This window comes from Aedes albopictus, chromosome 3 (assembly GCF_035046485.1).
Source record: "Aedes albopictus strain Foshan chromosome 3, AalbF5, whole genome shotgun sequence".
Taxonomy (NCBI): Eukaryota; Metazoa; Arthropoda; class Insecta; order Diptera; family Culicidae; genus Aedes; species Aedes albopictus.
In genome coordinates this window covers 155,020,155-155,041,473 of record NC_085138.1, presented here as the reverse complement: position 1 = coordinate 155,041,473, position 21,319 = coordinate 155,020,155, and the positions used below count along the sequence as shown (strand labels likewise).

At 43.4% G+C, this 21,319-nt stretch overlaps 1 protein-coding gene across 1 annotated transcript in view; it reads right to left on the bottom strand.

The window, feature by feature from the left end:
- LOC109431794 (coiled-coil domain-containing protein 174) overlaps nucleotides 1-21,319 on the bottom strand; it is a 35,509-nt gene that overhangs the window by 795 nt on the left and 13,395 nt on the right. Inside the window, exon 4 of the mRNA XM_019708060.3 lies at nucleotides 176-750. Coding sequence (XP_019563605.3) covers nucleotides 176-750 — 575 coding nt within the window. The remainder of the gene's footprint in view (nucleotides 1-175; nucleotides 751-21,319) is intronic.

Here is a 21,319-nt window from a genome sequence, read left to right as displayed (position 1 = left end):
TGTTAGGGTATGCCAATTTTAAGAGAAGAGTAGGTAGCCGTAAACTAGGCAAAAAAAAATAGGTTCGGACTGTTTTGTCATGAATGCTTTGTTCGGCAGAATTAATGAAAAATTACGGTCATGCGTTGAAAAAATGAAAAGAGAAAAGTGGAACATAAACAAAATCAAGACTCACCCTAACGTTCCGTCTTCGTTCCGTTTTCGGTGCATAATCGACAGGTGGAGCAAACTCATCTATCCGCTCCTTCCGTTTCATCTCGTTCCACTCCTCCTGGGACATGACGTGCCACTCCCGGGCCGGTTTCCACTCCATCTCCTCGTCCTTGTGCTTCCCTTCGTCCCAAGGTCGAACGTGCTTCTGCCGTTCACGGTCCCTTTTGCGTTCCTCTTTCTCCTTCTTGCGCTGTGCCTTGGCTTCCGCCTTCAGCCGCTTTCGCTCCTCGCTCGTATCGTACAGCGCATCGTCCGTGGTGGCAGCATCCGATTGCTGCTGCGGTTCCTTTTCCGACTCCGGTTTCGCCTCCTCCCTCTTCTCCTCCTCCGGGGGCAGCCCTTGTCGAACCCGTTGCCGTGCCTTGGCAGCCTTCATCCGGTCGGCAATTATCTTGTCGCGTGCTTTGCGCAAATCTTCCCGCTCCTTCTGGGCTTCCAAGGTGGCATCGCGAATCGAGTCGAGCTCCTGCTGCTGACGGTTACGTTCCTCGCGGTCAGTCGAGAACGCATAGTAACCGACACCGTGCTGACGGGCCTCTGTGGGAGGGAAGATGAAGAACGAAAAAAAAATGCAGGTTTAGATACCAAGAATATATTGATAGTGTTTTTTCTGCACTGTATGTATATTTTAAGAGTTTATATTCACCAAGGATGAATCATCATCATTCATCCGGTTTTCTCTTAGTTAGCCTTTTAGTTTCAGATTGACCAGTTTTTCGAGGCATATGAAACTGATTCCAGACCACCAACAATCGATAAGGGGTCATCCATATACGATAAGAGAGTGAGTGTTCAAGATGGGTCACCAGATTCTCCCAGATTCCAGGAATTACTCCAGGAATTCCTCCAGGAGCTCCCTCAGGAACTCCTCCTCCTCCTCCTTCTTCTTCTTCTTCTTCTTCTTATTCTTCTTATTCTTCGTCTTCTTCTTTATGGCTCTACGTCCCCACTGGGACTGGGCCTGCCTCGCTTCAACTTGGTGTTCTTTAAGCATTTCCACAGTTATTAATTGAAGGGCCTCCTCCAAGAACTTCTCCATGAATTACTCCAAGAATTCTGTTAAGAACGCCTTCAAGAATCCCACCAGGATTTTCTTCAGGGATTCCTCCAAGAATTTCTCCAGATAATCCTCCAAAACTTTTGCTAAGAATTCCTCCAAGAATCCGTCCAAGAATTTCTCCAGAAGTTCTTTCAAGAATTCCGACTGGAACTCTAATAAGAATTTCTCAAAGACCTGCTCCCATACTGTGTGATAGTAGATTCATACTAATATATGTACCAGTTGGTAACGCACGGCACATCTTGTGATCGCAGTAGGCATGGCAAATCACAGCCACCCGCGTCGTCGTCACTCTTCGCATAACGTCAAAGTGCAAAGTGCGTGTGCATCTTGGTGTGCATTCCCACAGCTCCCGCTTGCTCGCAGTTAAGCTAAAGCGCACACATACTTCAGTCAAAAATTCGTGCAAGAATTTGACCAGGAATTTCTTTTTAATTCCTCTAGGAATACCTCCAGGGATTTTTCAATAAATACCTTCAGGAGTTATTACAGGAAATCGTCCAGAAATTCCTCCAGAAATGCCTAGAGGAATCTCCCAAGAAATTCCTCCAGAAATACCCCCAGAGACTTTGAAAGAATTTTCTTCAAGAATTTCTCCAGAAATTTCTCCATGAATACCTCCAGGATCCGTCAGGAAACATATTCCTCAAGAAAAAACTTCTGGGAATACTCTAAGAATTCGTCCGAGCATTCCTCCAGGGATTTTCTCAGAAATTCGTCCAAAAATTTCTTAACGCCAAATTTCTTACGCCAAAAATTCCTCCCGAAATTACTCCAGGAATTCCTTCAGGAATTACTCCAGGAATTCCTCCAAGAGCTCCTTCAGGAAGTCCTTAATAAATTATTTTTGGAATTCCACCAGAAAGTCTTCCAGAAATTTCCACAGAAATTAGTCTGGAGATTCCTTCAGGAAGCCTCCAGCAATTCACCTCCAGGAATTCTCCCAAGAATTCCACCAAGAATTCGAAAAAAGAATTTCTCCGAGAATTCTTCCTAAAATTCCTACAGGAATTTCCCCAAGAGTTTCACCAGGGGTCCTTCTAAGACGTCTGCAAAGAATTCCTCCAAGAATCCCTCCACCAATATCGCCAGAAATACCTCCAGAGGTTTTTTTTTTTTCTAAAAATCCTTCAAGAATTCATCCGAAAAATTCTCCATAAATTCCTTCACGAATACTTCCAAGATTCTTCAGGAAACCTCCAGAAATACCTCAAGAAAATATTGCTTTGACAACTCCAGGGATTCCTTCAAGAAAGAATTCCGACTGGAACTATAATAAGAATGCTCCTAGACCTGCTCCAACATCACAAATTTCATCTCTCAATTTGCCAATTAGCAACATTTCGTGCCTTCTAATTACAAGTTTTTCCAGTATGTTTCAGACATACCAGTTAATCTGGTAAAATGCCAGTAAAATGGGCAATATGTATCATTGTTCTGCTCCAATACTTCTTGCAAAAAATCCTTCAAGAATCCCTCCAGGAATTTAACCAGGAATTCCTTCTTAATTCCTCTAAGAATACCTCCAGTGTTTTTTCAATAACTTCCTTGAGAGGAATTATTATACAGTCATTGCACAATTATGGGTCACACACAATTATTAGTCACTTTTCACTTTAATAGATAAATACTTATTAATTGCAAGCTTTTGTTAGCTATTATTATTTTTCGTACATAAGTTGATTTGTTTTGTGTCACTATACGTATCGCACACGGGCTAATACATCAAAAAATACATATTTTCGATATTTTTTTGTTCGGCGCAAAACTAGCTGTCAAAGTAACGCTTCGATTGTGAATAACGGACAGTGCGTGCGCTGCTTTCGTAAGCTCTGTAAGAGCGAGATTTAGTGATTTTCTTGTGCGAAATGGTATTGTCACCAGAACAAAGGTATAATTTACGTTCTAAATGTAGAAATTCATGTGACTGCAGCTAATTAAAGCTTATTTCAGACAAAATTTAAGTGACTCATTATTGTGCCAAAGAACACCGAAAATCACACAATTATGGGTCACTTTTTGTGTAGCATAATATTGACAGTTCTGCGTACATGGGCATTGCATACTTTTAGGCGTTTATCGGTGGTTGTGTTGGAGATTTTGTCCCAATTTCGAAAAATTGATTCTAAATCGTGAAAACACGCTTCGTTAAGAGGTTTGAGACCAGTTTTGGATTCTACTATAGTTGATCTATCGAGAATAAGTGATCATTCATTGAAAAAATAGACAAAACATTATTGTTGAGCCGATTTCTCTTGAGTGACCCATAATAGGCAGCAAATTGACCCATAATTGTTACACAGCCAATTTTGACCCATTATTGTGGTTTTCATTATTCACCAACATTTTAGTAATTTTCACCGCCTAAATTGAATTTTACAAGCATATTTTTATTTAAAACAATAAAAAGGGGTTTAAAAGAGGAGAATATAAAATAAAAATAATGAAAGTGTTGTTTTTGTATGAAAAACGATTCATATTATGAAATGGTTGTTCCTTGAGTGACCCATAATTGTGCAATGAGTGTAAGAAATCCTTCAGAAATTCTTCCGGAAATGCCTACAGGAAACACCCCAGCAATTCCTCCAAGAATTCCTTCGCGAAATCCTTCCAGAACTCCCTTCAAAGAATTCCATTAGTTTAGGAATATCTTCAAGACTTCTTTCAAGAATTCCAGCAAGTATCTCTCTAGGAATATCTCCAGGAATTCATTGAAGAATTATTTCAGGAATTCCTCCAAGAATTCCTCCAGGAATACTTCCAGAAACTTCTTCAAGAATTTCTTGAAGAAATTTCTGGAGGAAACCTTGGAGTACTTTCAGGAAGAATGCAAGCAGTAATTTGTGAAGGAATTTTTAAAGAATTTCGTGGAGAAATTCTTAGAAGAATCCTGGCGGATTTCCTTGAGGAAATCCTTGAAGAACTCCTGGAGGTTTTTTGTAGTTATTTTTGTTATTTTGTGGAATTTCTGGAGGATTTCCTGGAGTATTTCCTGTAAGAATTCATGGAATAATTCCTAAGATAATTCCTGGATGCATTCTAAATTTATTTCCGGAACAATTCCTGGAGAAATTTCTGGAGTATTTCCTGAAAAAATTCTGGAGTATTTGCTGGAGGAATCACTGGAATATATCCCGGAGTACATCCAGGAGGAATCCATGGAGAAATTCCTTGAGGAATGACTGATTGAATTCCTGGAAGAATTTCAGGAGGAATCCCCGTGAGAAATTTCCTTGGATACCCCTATTGGAATTTTTTGAACCTCCTTATCATCGAAACCCCGTCGTAGATTCAACCCTGTGCCACGTTTCTCTGTACTGCAATTTACTCTCTCTGAAGCCGATGAGACTGATTCGCTTGAGAACGATAGTGAGAGAGGAGCATGGCTCGAAAGATTGGAGATCAGTTTCGTGTTGTGTTGATAAGGGATTAGTTGTTGATTGATTATTTATGTTGTAATTTCAACCGTTAAATAAAGTTTAGTTTTGTCCTAATTGTGGACTGTTACACTTCGACCAAGTTGGTCAGGACATCAAGAGCAATCCCATAGTGAACTAGTGTCCGATAATGAACACATTCCAGATTTTCGACCACCCAGTTCTGCAGCGGTCAATATGGAAAAAACAAACCAGAATTCTGGAGGCAGCTGTCTCAACACAACCAAATAATATTTTGTGCGCCTGAACGTTTACCAAACGTATCCTGCCCTTCCACTAAAAATACCCAAATTCCCGTGACACATAGGTCTGAGCGATCGTAGAGCTGTATACATCTTTCATAGGTGTCCAAAACTAACCATCATTTCCAATCCCTCAGCAGTCACAAGGACGTGGCCAGGACAGTTCTCGACCATTGGAGGATTGCGTAAGTCTTGTCTAAGAGTCAGAGACTAGTCCCAAATATTTGTGCTTTGGTTCAGACGGGAAGAAGGCAACCCTCATAACAGCGGTCTAGAACTGTACCACCTACGAATTTGTGCGACTCGCTTAAGGAGTTTCCTTCAGAGAATACAAATATGGCTGCCACAATGGCCGACTTGGACCCCTACTCACGTTTTCAATAGCACCAACCATAAAAATTTGTAAACAAATGCGCTGGATTTGCAAAAGCTGCCTCTTTTAGCAAGTGAGCAAAGCCAGGATAAACATATGCGGCTTGGTTTGATGCTTTGTTCGTCAGATTTGAGCCTCTAAAGTTTGTATGAAAAACTGCAATGGGATTTCTTGATGTTTCACCTTAATGCTAATGCTTACCAAAAATTTCGACAGCGCAACTCATCAAAATTACTCACCAAAGACGTTTGGTGATTTTACCAACACAGCTCATGTCAATATCTGTTACCAGTTGGTTGGGATAAATAGTAATCACCGCGCCTCCTTTGTTGCTTGTTTTATGCCTTGTTTGTCCGACAATTATTGTCTCAGATCACAGTAGAATAACGTTTGCCACGCCCTTACAGCGTCAGTAGCGGTACTAGAAGTGTCAAATAAATTTTGTTTGCCAAAACAAAAGATTCTCTTCAAGCTGGACACTTAAAAACAATCAATAATTACAATAAAAGTTATAAATTTAATCAAATAGGAAAAGTGATTACAGCGCCATTGGAGTTCTAGTGTATTTCTATTCAGATCACAATTCAACATTTCAGCGTCCCAGTACTAAATTGGGATATCAAACTCATACGACATTGTGCTTCCATTGGTTCCATCCCTCCATATTAAACAATTATTATACATAAAATATTTATCTCGGTACAATGGCGTCACATACTACGGAAACACTTCTCCTCTGGACTCGCTTTCGGCAAAACATTCCGACAAAGTTTGTTCAATTCATTAATTTTCTCCCCCGGCATGCACAGCTGACCTGGTTCACATCTCTAACATTCGTCAACTCGAAATTCGAAAATGTTCGCCCCGTGACAGTTCGTTCCTATGACTTTCTTTATGCTTGCAATGCCGACAAAAAAAAAACAGATGAACGAATACCTACAACCTACCAAACTATACCTATGCAATTGTATAGATAGATAGGACGATATGTGTACACTTTTCACCTCTCACTCGCTCGGTCTGTTCGTCGTACTGATTAAATATAATTTTTCAATGCTTAAAACTGAAAATGATGAAATGTAACTTTGCAAAGAGCGCATTTCGGCATGTTCTCGAGATACATGATAGCCCCACTAGTTGAAATTTGTCTGTAAGCAATTGATGTAACGTTAATCTTCTAGTATTCTAAGAACTACGCACCATCTGTTCCGATGGTAAAAGACCATTAAACAGGTGACTCCTTATTATTCATGGTGTTATGCGGCTACATATATGGCTTGGTTACCTTACCAAATGTAGTCTAATAAAAACATAACCTCAAAAGAAGCCAGGGCTGCAAAACGGTAATGCGATAAGGAGAGTGTGCAACACTGGTCCTCACAAGTTCCTACCTCATGCTTCCACGGGTCCATCGATGACAAAGACCGCCAGCTAAGAGTTGTGTGCTTAGCTGGTAGTGGAGCATGGGCACTGTTGTCCTTCTGACTTGAGGAGATACGTCCCGAGCGTCTGTTTACCAAGGAGGTGCGGCTCAAACAGCGTCTGTTCTGGTGTCCAGCGGCTGAGTAAGAAATGCTGCATCACTCCCAGCTAAATCCAGGGTGGTAGCCCCATCAGCGTGGTCGTCCCAATCAGTGTTGGTTGGGACGCTAAACAGAACTGGCACGATGGCCCTCCGGTGAGACAGGAGTGTTGGCGTAGGCCCAATAAGTTACCCGTAAAAATCCCCGTTGCGAATAGGAGAATACGCTTTCACCGAGCACCGCCGGCCCGGTTCGCCATCGATCCAAAGAATGACACCGTTAGATTGCTGCAGACCTTGTCCGTCCCCGTCATCCACTACCAAGCGCTCCTAAACCCGAGACTCCGAATCCAGGCAGTTCAGCCTCTCCAACACCGTGCGTTCATCGTGGCGGTGGGAGGCCATTGAGTAGCCCCTCGCCTCTCGCCAGGCGTCCCTGCGAGTGGGTGTATCTACCCTCACGCCGTTAGAAGTCCGTGGTGGTTGGGAACCGCTGTTTCACCGCCTCGCCTGTCACCGCTTCACCCGTCACCGCCTCGACCGTCACCACCCGCCGCCGAACACTTCAGTAAACTGAAGTAAGTGAAAATTCCAGTTTTTATAGTACGACTCCCACATCCGAAGCTCCACCCCTACTATCAACGCCCTGGGACCCGGGAGTTAGTAGAAAGCCTTGTGTACCCACCCCCGAAGAGGCCGTTAGCCCAAGACCAGCCGCTTGGGGTTTAGACCAGTCCCCGTCTGGGACCACGCAACTACTCCCGGGGTCAAATCGTTTCACAGTGCTCGCCGTTTTTGGCCGTTTGGCGTTCGTGTGGCTTTGTGGGCTAGTGTATTTTAACGATTGTGGAGTTTAGGATTTCTCTGGGAAGGAATCACCCCTCACGTGCAGCACACACAACTTACCCAGGCTGACGTTGGTTCGCAAGTGGCAAGAGTGAGCGCGGTTGGGTGACGCCTGGAGTTGTTGCTACGCAAGCAGGGATCCTAACATTGTCTGCTTGACAGTTCGCATCACATTCAAATGCGCTATATCGCCTGCTGTGATCATTCTCTTTATCACAGCTTTATTCAGTACATCTTATATCTCACATCCTTCTTCTACTCTAAAGAAGTTTTACACATTTTTAACATAAAATTGAATTTCCGTATCTCAATTTGGAGTATTTACTTACAACCATTCAACATAATTAACTGTTATATTACATCGTCACATACGTTGCAGCTGCTTCCATGGCTGCCGAATACAATTTTCATTGTGAGGTACCATTCTGACTATGCTGCTGCTACTTTCTTTTCCAAAAAGATCGAACATTTTAGTACTTAATTGTAGGAATGATGTTTTCCGACGAGCAATTGTAGCTTGCACAGTGACGTCATCATTATCTCTCTTTTTTTCTCGTTCGGGGTCGCTCGATACAGCCGTCCTTGCTCTCAAAATAGTTTTGAGGGCAATGCTTAAAAATCATATGTGATTTTGTTGAAGTTTTGTTCGTAATGCAAGCCCCTATACTTGTAATATTTAAGAAAATTACCGCTTTGGTAATTCTGAAAAAAAAACTTGCTCTTTGAGTCTTTATTCAATCTTATACCCGAATTTATCCCATTTCTCCATCGTTTAAATTCGAGATATCTGATAAAATACATCATATATAATCTACACGCACAGAAATTTGGTTAAGTTGAATCAACAAAATGGTTTGTTGGATTCAAACCAACACGTTTGCTAGTCTACCAATCACATTTGTTGCAACAACAATCAAATTTTGTTGAACCTCCAATAAAATTGTTCAGATCAACAAACATGTTTGTTAAATATGGGTATTATCTGTCAGACGTGTAGCAAAAATGTAGAGTGTATACTAACTTCATAAACATAAACACACTACTGGTCTGGTGCGATCAGTTTGTGCAAACTTTTCAACATTTTTAGCTAAAATTAAGATATTGTAGATATTTATTTTATGAAGCAAATAATAGGTAAGTTCTGCTTGCATTACATCACAATTTAAGCGCAGCCGTCTTCTTAGTGCGTGGACGCTTTCTCGGCGATTCGCTAAGAGCAGCTGGAAACTTCTTTAATGAATTGATCATTTTTGCATTTTTATACACTGCGCTCAGGGAAGAAATTTTCACATCCAAAACGCATCAACTGCCTCGTTCAGATGGGACTTCTTCAAATCTGGTTGCTTTCAGCACGGTCTTCGTTTGCAGCCGCCTACATTTTCATCGAAATATATCGGTATAACATGTAAGTATTGTTAAATTTTTTTTTTTTGTTTGTATTTACGTGTATTTTAAGTATTGTTAAAGCCAAAATCTACTCTACTAGATAAGAAAACTAAATAAATTGTGCACTTTTTTCACTTCCAGCTAATAAGCTTGTCCCCATCGTGCGGGATCGCATAGGAATGCGGCACCGAAGGTGACCAGGGTGAATATGGATAAAGTTTCCATCGTGAACTCATTTGTGTACTATTTAAGCATCCTAGAACAAAAAAATAAACATATGAAACATAAATTAGTATTTTTTCTCAAGAAAATTGAAAAAAAAAACAAAAACGTTCCCAGCTGTCACATTAACAAACCAGTTTGTTGATTTAACAAAAATGATTGTTAATATAACAAGCAGATTGTTGACATGACAAACTTCTTCAAAGGAGATGTTTACCATCATGTTTGTCGAGTCGACAAACATTTTGGGTTGAACTCAACAAAAATGTTTGTTAGCCTTCAGATGACAATCAAGTTTGTCGAGTTTGACCCAACATTTTGTTGAGTATACAATCTTTTTTTCTGCGTGTATACATCTATCTATAGATAAAGATAATAAAGCATTGTCATTCATTGAAACACTAGCCACAGAAAACAAACTGCATCAACATAATCCTTCTTTTGGCTAGCCGACATTGACGACACCTTTTGATAAACGATTTATTGTAACCATTCGATCCCACATTTGCACGAATCAAAACTACGGGATTTTTCTAATTTTTTTTTCGTACATTGCTAAGATTTATCGGCCACGACAAACAACAAGATGTAAGCTTCAGATCCGACATTTGCACGAAAGAAAACAACGCGATCTTGCTAACCTAGCTTTTCGTCAGCGGACATTGCCGGGACTGTCCCTCCACGGCAAGCAACACGCTGTAAGCTTCCGATCCGACATTTGCGCGAAGCAAAACAACGGAATCTTTCTAATCTAGCTTTTCGTCAGCGGACATTGTCGGAATTCTTCCTCCACGGCAAACAACATGCTGTAAGCTTCCGATCCGACATTTGCACGATTCAAAACAACAGGATCGTTCTAACCTAACTTTTCGTCAGCGGACATTGTCGGGATTCTTCCTGCACGACAAACAACACGCTGTAAGCTTCCGATCCGACATTTGCACGATGCAAAACAACAGGATCTTTCTAACCTTGCTTTTCGGCAGCGGACATTGCCGGAGGTTTTCCCCCACGGCAAACAACACGCTGTAAGCATTCGATCCGACATTTGCACGATGCAAAACAACAGGATCTTTCTAATCTTGCTTTTCGGCAGCGGACATTGCCGGATGTTTTCCCCCACGGCAAACAACACGCTGTAAGCACTCGATCCGACATTTGCGCGAAGCAAAACAACAGGATCTTTCTTACCTTGCTTTTCGTCAGCGGACATTGCCGGAGGTTTCCCCCCATGGCAAACAACACGCTGTAAGCATTCGATCCGACATTTGCACGATGCAAAACAACAGGATCTTTCCAACCTTGCTTTTCGTCAGCGGACACTGCCGGAGGTTTTCCCCCACGGCAAACAACACGCTGTAAGCACAAAATAACAGAATCACTATAGCTTTTCCTTACCAGTTACTGCTGCTGGTTTATTTTGCTCGTGTTTTATTTCTTCCTCAATAATTGTCCAAGCACAAAAAATCATCCGGAAACATGCACCATCCGGAGCCCACGATGAATATCACACCACATTTTTCACTTTTTTTTGGGTTGTCGTAATTTTCTCACTTTCGCATGCAAATTGAAGAGTGATTCCTCCCAGCAAAATAATAAATTGGTTCGATTTTTTTTCGCGATTGAACGAAAAACTGGCAGGAATTCGCCAATGTGGAGTTTAGGATTTCTCTGGGAAGGAATCACCCCTCACGTGCAGCACACACAACTTACCCAGGCTGACGTTGGTTCGCAAGTGGCAAGAGTGAGCGCGGTTGGGTGACGCCTGGAGTTGTTGCTACGCAAGCAGGGATCCTAACATTGTCTGCTTGACAGTTCGCATCACATTCAAATGCGCTATATCGCCTGCTGTGATCATTCTCTTTATCACAGCTTTATTCAGTACATCTTATATCTCACAACGATGAACACTGCCATCGTGAGGTCAAATCGACTTTATATGTGGGGCAGTCTCCGTTGGTAGCGTTCGATTTCAACGTATTATTGTTCGAGTTTAAACGTCTATTCTTTGTGATCGTACCTCGGCTGTTGAGCCCGGCTCGCCGCATAACACCTTCCAGAGCGATGTTGAATAGTAGGCAGGAAAGTCCATCACCTTGTCGTAGCCCCCGCCGAGAATCGAATGAACTGGATAGTTCACCCGAAATCCTTACGCTGTTCTGCACACCGTCCATCGTTGCTCTTATCAGTCTGGTAAGCATTCCGGGAAAGCTGTTCTCGTCCATGATTTTCCATAGCTCTGTACGGTCGATACTATCATATGCCGCCTTGAAGTCGATGAACAGGCTGTGCGTTGGGACCTGGTATTCACGGCATTTCTGTAGGATTTGCCGTACGGTGTAGATCTGGTCCGTTGTCGACCGGCCGTCGATGAAACCGGCTTGAGAACTTCCCACGAACTTATTTACTTTAGGTGAAAGACGACGGAAGATAATCTGGGATATCACTTTGCAGGCGGCATTTAAAATGATGATCGCTAGAAAGTTCTCACACATTAACTTGTCGCCTTTCCTTTGGATGGGACAGATTATCCCTTCATTCCACTTCTCCGGCAGCTGTTCGGTTTCCCAGATACTAACTGGTGCAGACAGGTGGCCAACTTTTCTGGGCCCATCTTGATGAGTTCTGCTGCGATACCGTCCTTACCATCCGCTTTGTTGTTTTTGAGCTGGAGGATGGCATCCTTAGCTTCCCTAAGCGTGGGAGTTGGTTCGCTCCCGTCCTCTGCTGCGCCAACATAGTCATATCCTCCGCTGCCTTGATCCCCCGAGCCTACATTCTCTTCGCCATTCAGGTACTGTCGAAGTGCTGCTTCCACCTTTTGATCACCTCACGTTTGTCCGTCAGGAGGCTCCCGTCCTTATCCCTGCAGATTTCGGCTTGCGGCACGTAGCCTTTGCGGGATGCATTGAGCTTCTGGTAGAACTTACGTGTTTCTTGTGAATGGTACAGCAGTTCCATTTTCTTGCACTCCGCTTCTTCCACGCGGTGCTTTTTCTCCCGGAAGAGACGAGTCTGCTGCTTTCGTTTCTGTTTGTATCGTTCCACATTCTGTCGGGTTCCATGCTGCAGCATTACCACCCGCGCTGCGTCCTTCTTGTGGTGATCTCCAGGTGCAACGATACGGGAGGCTGTGCTGGAAGAAGGTGCTACGAATGGCCATGTTCTTGGAGGCGGCGAAATCGATGAGGCGTAGGCCATTTTCGATCGTCTGCTGGCCTGAATTCCTCCTCCTGGCCTACCTGAGCGTTTAGATCCCCTATGATGATCTTGACGTCGTGGTTTGGGCAGCGGTCGTACTCGCGTTCTAGCTGCGCGTAAAATGCGTCTTTGTCATCATCAGTGCTTCCGGAGTGAGGGCTGTGCACGTTTATTATGCTAATGTTGAAGAATCGACCCTTGATCCTCAACCTGCACATTCTTTCGTCGATCGGCCACCAACTGATCACGCGCCTCTGCATGTCGTCCATCACTGTAAAAGCTGTTCCCAGCTCACGTGTGTTGTCGCAACTCTGGTAGATGGTAATCATACCATCTAAACGTTCGCACCATAGATCCTGTCCAACACACCTCCTGCACCGCTACGATTCCGAACCCGGGGTCCTTCAGTGTATCGGCGAGTATGCGGGTGCTCCCGATGAAGTTGAGAAATCTGCAGTTCCACGTACCGAGCTTCTAATCGCAAGTCCCTTTACGTCGCTGTGGTCGTTGCCATAGATATCGGTTCGCATTCTTCTCTTGTTGATTTTACGTTGCTAGTATTTTTTACGGCTAGATCGCAGGGCCTGACACAAACCCACTAACCCAGGGAGCTGGGCTTACCTTCCCGGAAGCTACGGGTTCTGCATTGGCATTTCCTCCAACTGCAGTGCTAAATAGCTAGGCTCAAGCGCCAGTTTTCGCCGGGGGTGATGTTTTTAATGGGCGCCCAGGAGATCATATTTTACCTGAGCTTCCACCGCCTATCACTTATTGTAATAGAGTTCATAGGGCAGGATTCATGGATGAACGCGCTACAACGGACCAGACATTTGCCATCCGCCAGGTGTTGCAGAAATGCCACGAATGCAATGTGCCCATGCATCACTTGCTCATTGATTTTAAATCGGCGTATGATACAATTGGCCGAGACCAGCTATGGCAGAATACGGATTCCTGGATAAACTGACACGATTGATCAGACCGTCGATGGATCGAGTGATGTGGGTAGATCGAGTATCAGGGACACTCTCGAGTCCCTTCGAATCTCGCAGAGCGTTATGGTCTTTTGGGCAAGGTCTTCCGTGCTTGCTGTTTAACGTTGCTTTTAAGGGTGTAATAAGGAGAGCGGAGACGAACACGAGCGGAACGATTTTCACGAAGTTCGTTCAGCTGCTCGGGCCCGCCGAAAATGACACCAACAGAGAAATTCAAAGACGCATTGTAGCAGGTGATCGAGCTTACTTTGGACTCCGCCGAACTCTACGATCGAACAAAGTTCACCGTCACACGAAGTTAACTATCTACAAAACGCTGATTAAACCGGTAGTCCACTATGAGCACGAAGCATGGACTCTACGTGCAGAGGACCAATGCGCCATTGGAATTTTCAAACGAAAGGTTTTGTTTACCATCTACGACGGACTGCAGATGGAAGACGGGACTTGGAGAAGGCGAATGAACCACGAGCTGCATCAGCTGCTGAGAGAACCAACCATCGCCCACACCGCGAAAAACGGGAGGCTACGGTGAATGCGTTACGTCATCAGGATGTCGGATAGTCACCCGATTTGAAAGGTTTTCGAGAGCAAATCGACCGGTACAAGAAGACGTGAGCTAGGTGGGTCGTTCAAGTGGAGGAAGGTTTGCGGACCCTTCGCAGAGTGGGAGACTGGAGACGCACAGCCCTGGACCGAGTCGAATGGAAACGACTCCTGCGTACAGCAGACGACACTCAGGCCTTAGTCTGACCGGTAAGGTAAGTAAGAGAATATATGCCACAAAAGTTCAACTTATTGGTCGCAGTGACTGAATTTCCCCAACAGGGGAGGAAAAAAGTAAGAGAAAGAAGATAGGGTATCGCGCTACTTGGGCGGTGGTTTTCTTCGTCTGTTATTTTCGTCTGTTTTCCACTGTAACTCGGTCAATTTTGAACCGATTGACTTGAAATTTTGTACACGGGTAGATACTATACCTATCTCACCGTATTCCAAGAATTGTGTCAATTGGTTCAAGATTGACTGAGTTATAGTGGAAAACAGACGAATATAGAAGCCACCGCCCAAGTAGCGCGATTCCCTATACAAATTTAGGAAAAAGGAGGAAATGGACTGGCCAGAGATTGAACTTCGGATCTTCTGCATACGATTCAGAAGCGATAGCTCCTAGATAGCCAAGCTCGTCTTCCTAGAGAAGTATCCTACAAATTTCAAGTTGAAATTTTGTGGAGGATTTGTGCTAGAAAATGTTGGCAGAGCCTCCTGAAAAATAATATATGAAAGAATTACTGATGAGATTATAACGGCCTGACATCCGTGGCTTCGTTTTAACGTGGTGGTACTGTAAACCACCAAAACCCACTTCCATCCTTGACGACCGGGTGGTGCCAGATTGTACAAACAGAAATCCTTCTGCCTTTCAGAATTCTTGCACAGTAGTGTTGGCTTAAACATATCAGCTGTACTGAACTCTCCCCCTCGCCCTTTTCTGATGGCACCCTTTCTTCCCTTCAACATAGGTACTTGCAGCAAGACCTGATGCCAGTTGGAGCCGTAATTTAATTAAAAAGTTGAATGAAAATCTGTTCCACTCCGACGGTTGCTTTCGGGTTGAGCGTGGCACTACCGAGTGGTGGAAAAATAGTAACAGAACAGTCATCGTCGCTCGGTTATATCCTACTACCAGTTGCGCTGGAATTATTACTCGAAAGCTCGACCGACAACGACGTGGCGGCGGCGTTCCTTCATCGAGCCATGCTTGCTTCATTCTAGTTGGTTTGCGCCAAAGAGCATCACTATATCGGGTTGGGTACATTCACATGAAGTATGTAGAATAGGGCTACATATACTTAAATGCAAGTACGTTATAACCACAATCTGGTCCCACATCCTCCGAACAATTCTACTTGAATAAGCGAACGTGAGACCGTTTTGCGAAAAGCTTCTGATGATACGAATAGCTATTGTTCGTGCAGTTGAAAATCGGAATTTTTGACACGCGAAAATCAATTTTTCTCCTAAACCGTGTGTCGGACGTACGTCGGGCACAGTGCGCTGGATAGAGGGCCAGGTCCGCTGTCCAGCGCACTACGTCCGACGTTAGGTTTCACGTATGGATTTTGAGAAAATCCGATTGTCGGGTGTGGGGAAACTTCGGGTTTCAACCGCGACGACAATACTCAGCTACGAGAATAGCGCAACACTTGGTTCCTGCTGTGTAACAATAATCGCAAGATCCATGAAAGGAGAATGGTTGCGCTGTTGAAGCTGAAGAACATCTGTCGATTTTAAACCAGGGCGGAAAAGCCCGAGAGTGGTAAACAGTGAGAAAAAGTGAAAATGTAATAATAGCCGGAAAATGTGGTGCTTTTGGTTCAGTTGAAGACGTGGAGTTTTTTTTTTCTCTACAAGAGAGTTGCACAAATTAGCAAAATTATCAGTTGAATGGTTTACAACGTATCGTTTAGGTGGGTTTAACGGTATACACAGAGGCAGGCCATGTGGTGGTATTGCTGAAGTAGGGATTGTTGGGGATGTGTTTGAAAGTTCGATGAATTTGAGTGCCTTAGAACACTAGTACCATGATAACACTGATTGTGCTACGTTTCCCCGAATTTCGGTTCCCGGACATGGGAATGGCCCGCTTCCCAGAAAGTCTGTTCCCCGAATGACCCGTTTCCTCGAAAAGAATATACATCACAAAGGAAGAAAAACCGTCAAAAATACCGTTAGACCCGGACAGTGTTGGGAATATTCACTTGCAATGAGCTAAACTCACTTGCTACTATCTCAGTCCAGAAGCTTGCTATCAAAATACAGTGTTTGAAGGACTTTTACATTGTAACTTTATCTAAAAGTTTGCCGGTAGGTAGCCGGGGCCCGTGGCGTAGTTGGTCACACGTTCGCTTCATATGCGGATGGTCATGGGTTTGATTCCCAGCCCCTGCACTTGCAATTTTTCGTCAGTTGCTTTTCCCCCGAGAGCAATTGACACTGACTTTCTTCTGAGCCCCATGGCTCAAACGGACCCGGATACCTGGACATCCGCGAACTGCTACTCATAATGGACCCCCAATCGGACTGGAGAGGAACAACGGCCATCCATCATCATCCTTGTGCTCATCATTCTACTAGGTATAAAGTAGAAAAAGTGAAAGCGCAGAAAGGCAACCAGTTCGATAAAGTAGAATAGAATCTAGGCGCTCAATCGATCACGATCAAATCTGACTAAAGGGTGCGGGCACCGGTTTTGGCCAGTCTAAGGGAAATCATTTTTAAAAAAATAACCAATAATCCTATGAAAACAACCAATGCGTCAAATAAAAGGTTTCAATGTATATTTTGAAGGAAAAATGCAGAAATCAAGCCAATACTTGATTTTTGTATTAAAAGTGGCACTGGACAAAATAGAAGCTCTGCCGCAGTTTTGGCCATATTCTTAAGTTTGGTTTCTATTTTGGCCAATCACGTGTATTTCTTATGGGAGTGGCCAAATTAGAAGCACCCTGGCCAAAATAGATATATGGGAGCGGATTTTTTAAGGAAATATATTTTTTTCTTCCAGTTTTTAATCAAAATGTGAGGTTTTCACAGCTGTAATCATCATATTGTATTAGGATCTACTAGTAAAAATTAAATTGACGCCGGTTTAGATCACAACAGGCTCAATACCGCACTATGGCCAAAACTCCGGGCTGGCCAAAACTGAAGCTTCTACCCTACATGTCAATGGTTGCTACTCCGTGATTGATCTGAGCTGGTACCAATTGCACTGAGATCCAAATGAATAAGGGCTGGGACACTCCACTTATTCTCAAAGTGCAATTTTAGCAGCTCATGCATTTTGGATCAATAACGGCGCCGGCCACGTCCTTATAGTCAGTTGGGAAGGGAAAGGAATGTTAGAGTGTGCTGGTTGTTGCTACTAAAGACCGAGATCACCTCTGCATCCCCACATCCAGCACGGACTGGGGTATTTGTTAGACGGAAAGGATGGGAGATCTGGGAGTCACCGTTGGGTCGGTGATGCGATCCATGGATAGGGGTTATTTATAGTGTTCGTAAGGTGATAGATTGTGTGGTGAATAAGGTGAATAAGGTCAAGCGGCACAGCACGCTTCGGTTGCATAACTTGTAGGCGTTATATACACTGTGCTGTGAGTGGAAGTTGGAAGGAAGGGAAACGACTTTGTTTTCCAATTCGTTTCTGGTTCTAGCAATGGCTATGAACATATGAATATACATGAGTTGTATATGTAGAGAAGAGAGAGAGTGAGAGAAAGTAGATAGAAAGAAACAAAGTAGCATGAAAAGGACGGGCCAGGGATTGAACCCAGGACCTCCTGCATATGAATCAGAAGCGGTAGCCTAGACCACCAAGCCCGTCTTGATAAAGTAGAATAGAATCTAGGCGCTGTACAAAATGTAAGTGCAGCTGTCAATTGAAATTGCTCACGTAGTGCCCCAGTGGACAATAGAGCTGTAAATTAGGTTAAGTGATTAAGAATAAAAAAAAGTAAAGGTAGGACACGCATACCAAAGTTGTGAAAGAGATGTGAGGTCTGCTCACCACGTCGTGAGTGGCATGAGCGTAATTTATACTTATCTTGTGCTCATAGCTCTCTCATGACTTTGGTATGCGTGAGCGTCTTTTACTTTACTCGGCAAAATTTTAGATAAAACTACGATTGGAATATCCTTCATACACCGTTTTTTGATAGCAATTGAAGATAACTCTTGCAAGTGAGTATTCCCAACACTGGACCCAAGATACCACAAGCGTGATCGTCGTCCGGATAACAAGGAGTATCAAAAACTGATAGGTCAATTGCTCTACGTGTCCGTAAATAGCAGGCACGATATGTCTACTGCTGTGTCTATTTTGAGCAGGAAAACAAGCTGTCCTATGAAAGATGATTGGGTGGAGCTCAAACGAGTGGCTCGGTATCTGATGACGTCCAAAAACCTGTGGCTACGATTGAGCCATACAAAGGAAGATGGAAGATTACTAGGATTTTGCGATGCTGATTGGGCCGGAAGCCGAGCTGACAGAAAGTTCACAGGACAACGCAAATTGATAAATGATTTAATTACGCAAGAAACATTAAAACGAAACAAGAAAATAGTTTTGTCTACTGCTGTACTGAAGACATGGTCGCAGATCTTCTAACGAAACCTTTTGGAGCAGTTCGATTGGTGAAACTGAGAACTATATCTGGCGTCGAGATCATGCGTTGTGGAGGAGTGCTGATGAACGAGCCATTGATCGTGCCTTTCGGGAAAACGGTATTTGGGGAACCAACACCCGGAGCCGGAGAAAAGTAGCATAATCAGAATTTCGGAAGGAATTCCTGAAGCAATCCCGGAAAGCACTTCCCGGAAGAAATTCCGAGTAAAATTACTGGAGGGATTCCAGAAGTAGCTACTGGTATAATCTCAAAAGAAAATCCTGGGAATCTGATAAAGAACTATGTGAGGAACCGGTGACGAAACTCCTGAAGCAATTCCGGAAATTCTGGAGGAATCTCGGAAGAATTTCTTGTGGGAAACTCGGAAGAAGTTCTTGAAAAATCCGCGAAAGACTTGCTGGAGATACCCCAACAAGAGAAAACTTTTGGCGGTTGGAATTCCAAACTGTATTCCTGAAAGAATCAGAAGGTATTTCTTGAAGAATCATAGAAAAATATCCTGAATGAATCAGTGGCGTAGCCAGAAATTGTCTCTAGGAGGGGTTTTCAACGGTCAATGATATCCTTTTTGATTTGACACTTACATTTTGTAAACAGTAATGAACAATTGTATTTGTAGTTCGGCAGCAGCAAAGTTTCGCGCGCTCGCTTTGCTAGATTTTTGCGATTTGTTTTTCTTCTCTGCGGGGCACCGACGACGGGACGCCAAGCAGTCAGTAGTGTGCGGTAGTTCGGCAGCAGCAAAGCTTCGCGCGCTCGCTTTGCTAGATTTTTGCGATTTGTTTTTCTTCTCTGCGGGGCACCGACGACGGGACGCCAAGCAGTCAGTAGTGTGCGGTAGTTCGGCAGCAGCAAAGTTTCGCGCGCTCGCTTTGCTAGATTTTTGCGATTTGTTTTTTTTTTCTCTTCTCTCTGCGGGGCTCCGACGACGGGACGAGTGTGCGCGCGCCGTGGTTGAGTCGGTTCCGAATTTTTCGCTTCCCTTCGGCGCTAGTTTCCAATACACTTTTAGTTGATAATAAATATTTTCTTTCATTTTTTGCATTTACACAAAAGAGTGAAAAATGTTAGTTCGGGTTCGCCGGTCGAGAAAAAATCCGGGCGCCGACAAGTGAGTCGCGTTCAGTGTATTTCTGTGTGGAATAGACTAAAGGTTTCTGCTCCCTAGTGGAGTGGAGACGCGCGATAGAATTTTCTTTTTGGCTAGTTCTTGCGTCGAAAAGTGGTCGGTTGTTAACGGCGGTTTGTGTATATTGATCCATTGTCAAATCATATCACCAACCATAGGTGACTCCCGGACTGACAATGTACCTTACCCTACTAACAAAAAATTCCTTCCTGAGACAAACGTGGAGATGCAGCGATTCGCGGTCTTTTTAACAACGTTTGTCTTACTAACATTCCCTTCCATCCTCGATGACCGTAAGGACGTGGCCGGCGCCGTTATTGACCTTATTAAAGTTGAGAGCTCTCGACCTGTGTACATTGAGAATAGTAAGCTAGTCCCAAGCCCTATTCATTGGTTCCTTGTGCAATTTCGATTGCTCTGGTCAATCACGGAGTAGCAACTACGAATTGTGCGGTCATCTATGCTCATGCTCATGCTCATGCTCAGTAATGAACAATTGTATTTGTAGTTTGAAAATAGCGGCGCAACCGAAACATTTTTTCGTCGTAAAGCGCTTTGACTCTGGGGGGGGGGGGGGGGTTAACCCTAATCCACAAACACCCCCCTCCCCCCCGTGGCTACGCCAGTGGAATGAATTCCTCCAAACATTCATCCAGAAGTTCTTCCATGAACTCCTCCAGTAATATTTCCGGAAATTTCTCTAGATATTCCTTCACCAATTTCTCTGGAAACTTTCGCTGAGATTCCTCCGGGAATTGTTGCAGTGATTCCTTTGGTAATTCTTCCAAAGTTCCGTCTGAGAATTCCCTCAGGAGTTTTACTGATAATTCATTAGGACATCTCAATTGGGATTCATTTAAGAACATCTCCAGAGATTCTTCCGGTAAATCCTTCCGAGATTCCTCCAGATATTGAACTAGAAGTTTCTACAGAGAAGCCTCGACTAAATTATCAAAGAATTCTTCAGTGATTGCTCTGTAAATTTCTCCAAGGATTCCTCAAAGAGTTTCTTCACACGCAGAAAAAACTATGTTAAAATCAAAAATATTAGAGGTAAATTCAAATAAATTGTCAATTTGTTCAGGCCACAAAAATAAAACTATTAGGAGTAAATCGGACGTCACATTTGAAGCTAATTCAATCCATGTTTGAAACAAAAATGCATCTTCTGACAGATTATGTTAGAAATAAATGTAAATATTTTTGTTTTTCTGAGGCAGGTAGGCCCTACGGAAATATTTGATTTTCCATTAAACTTATAAAGTAATTTCCTTTGCTGGAAAAACCCACTTCCCGTGTTTTACTTTCAATGCCAACATCATGTATATGTACATCTATTAGATAACATACGCTCCCAAAAACAACGTGATTTCGTGGAGACTTTCGGTGAACCTTGCCCTTTTTGCAGGAGGAAATCTTGTTTGATGTTGCAGCTGGAACTTGTGAGTTTTGTTTATGTTCTCGAACGGGGGGCTCCTCAACGGGTATTGTCGAGATAAATGTG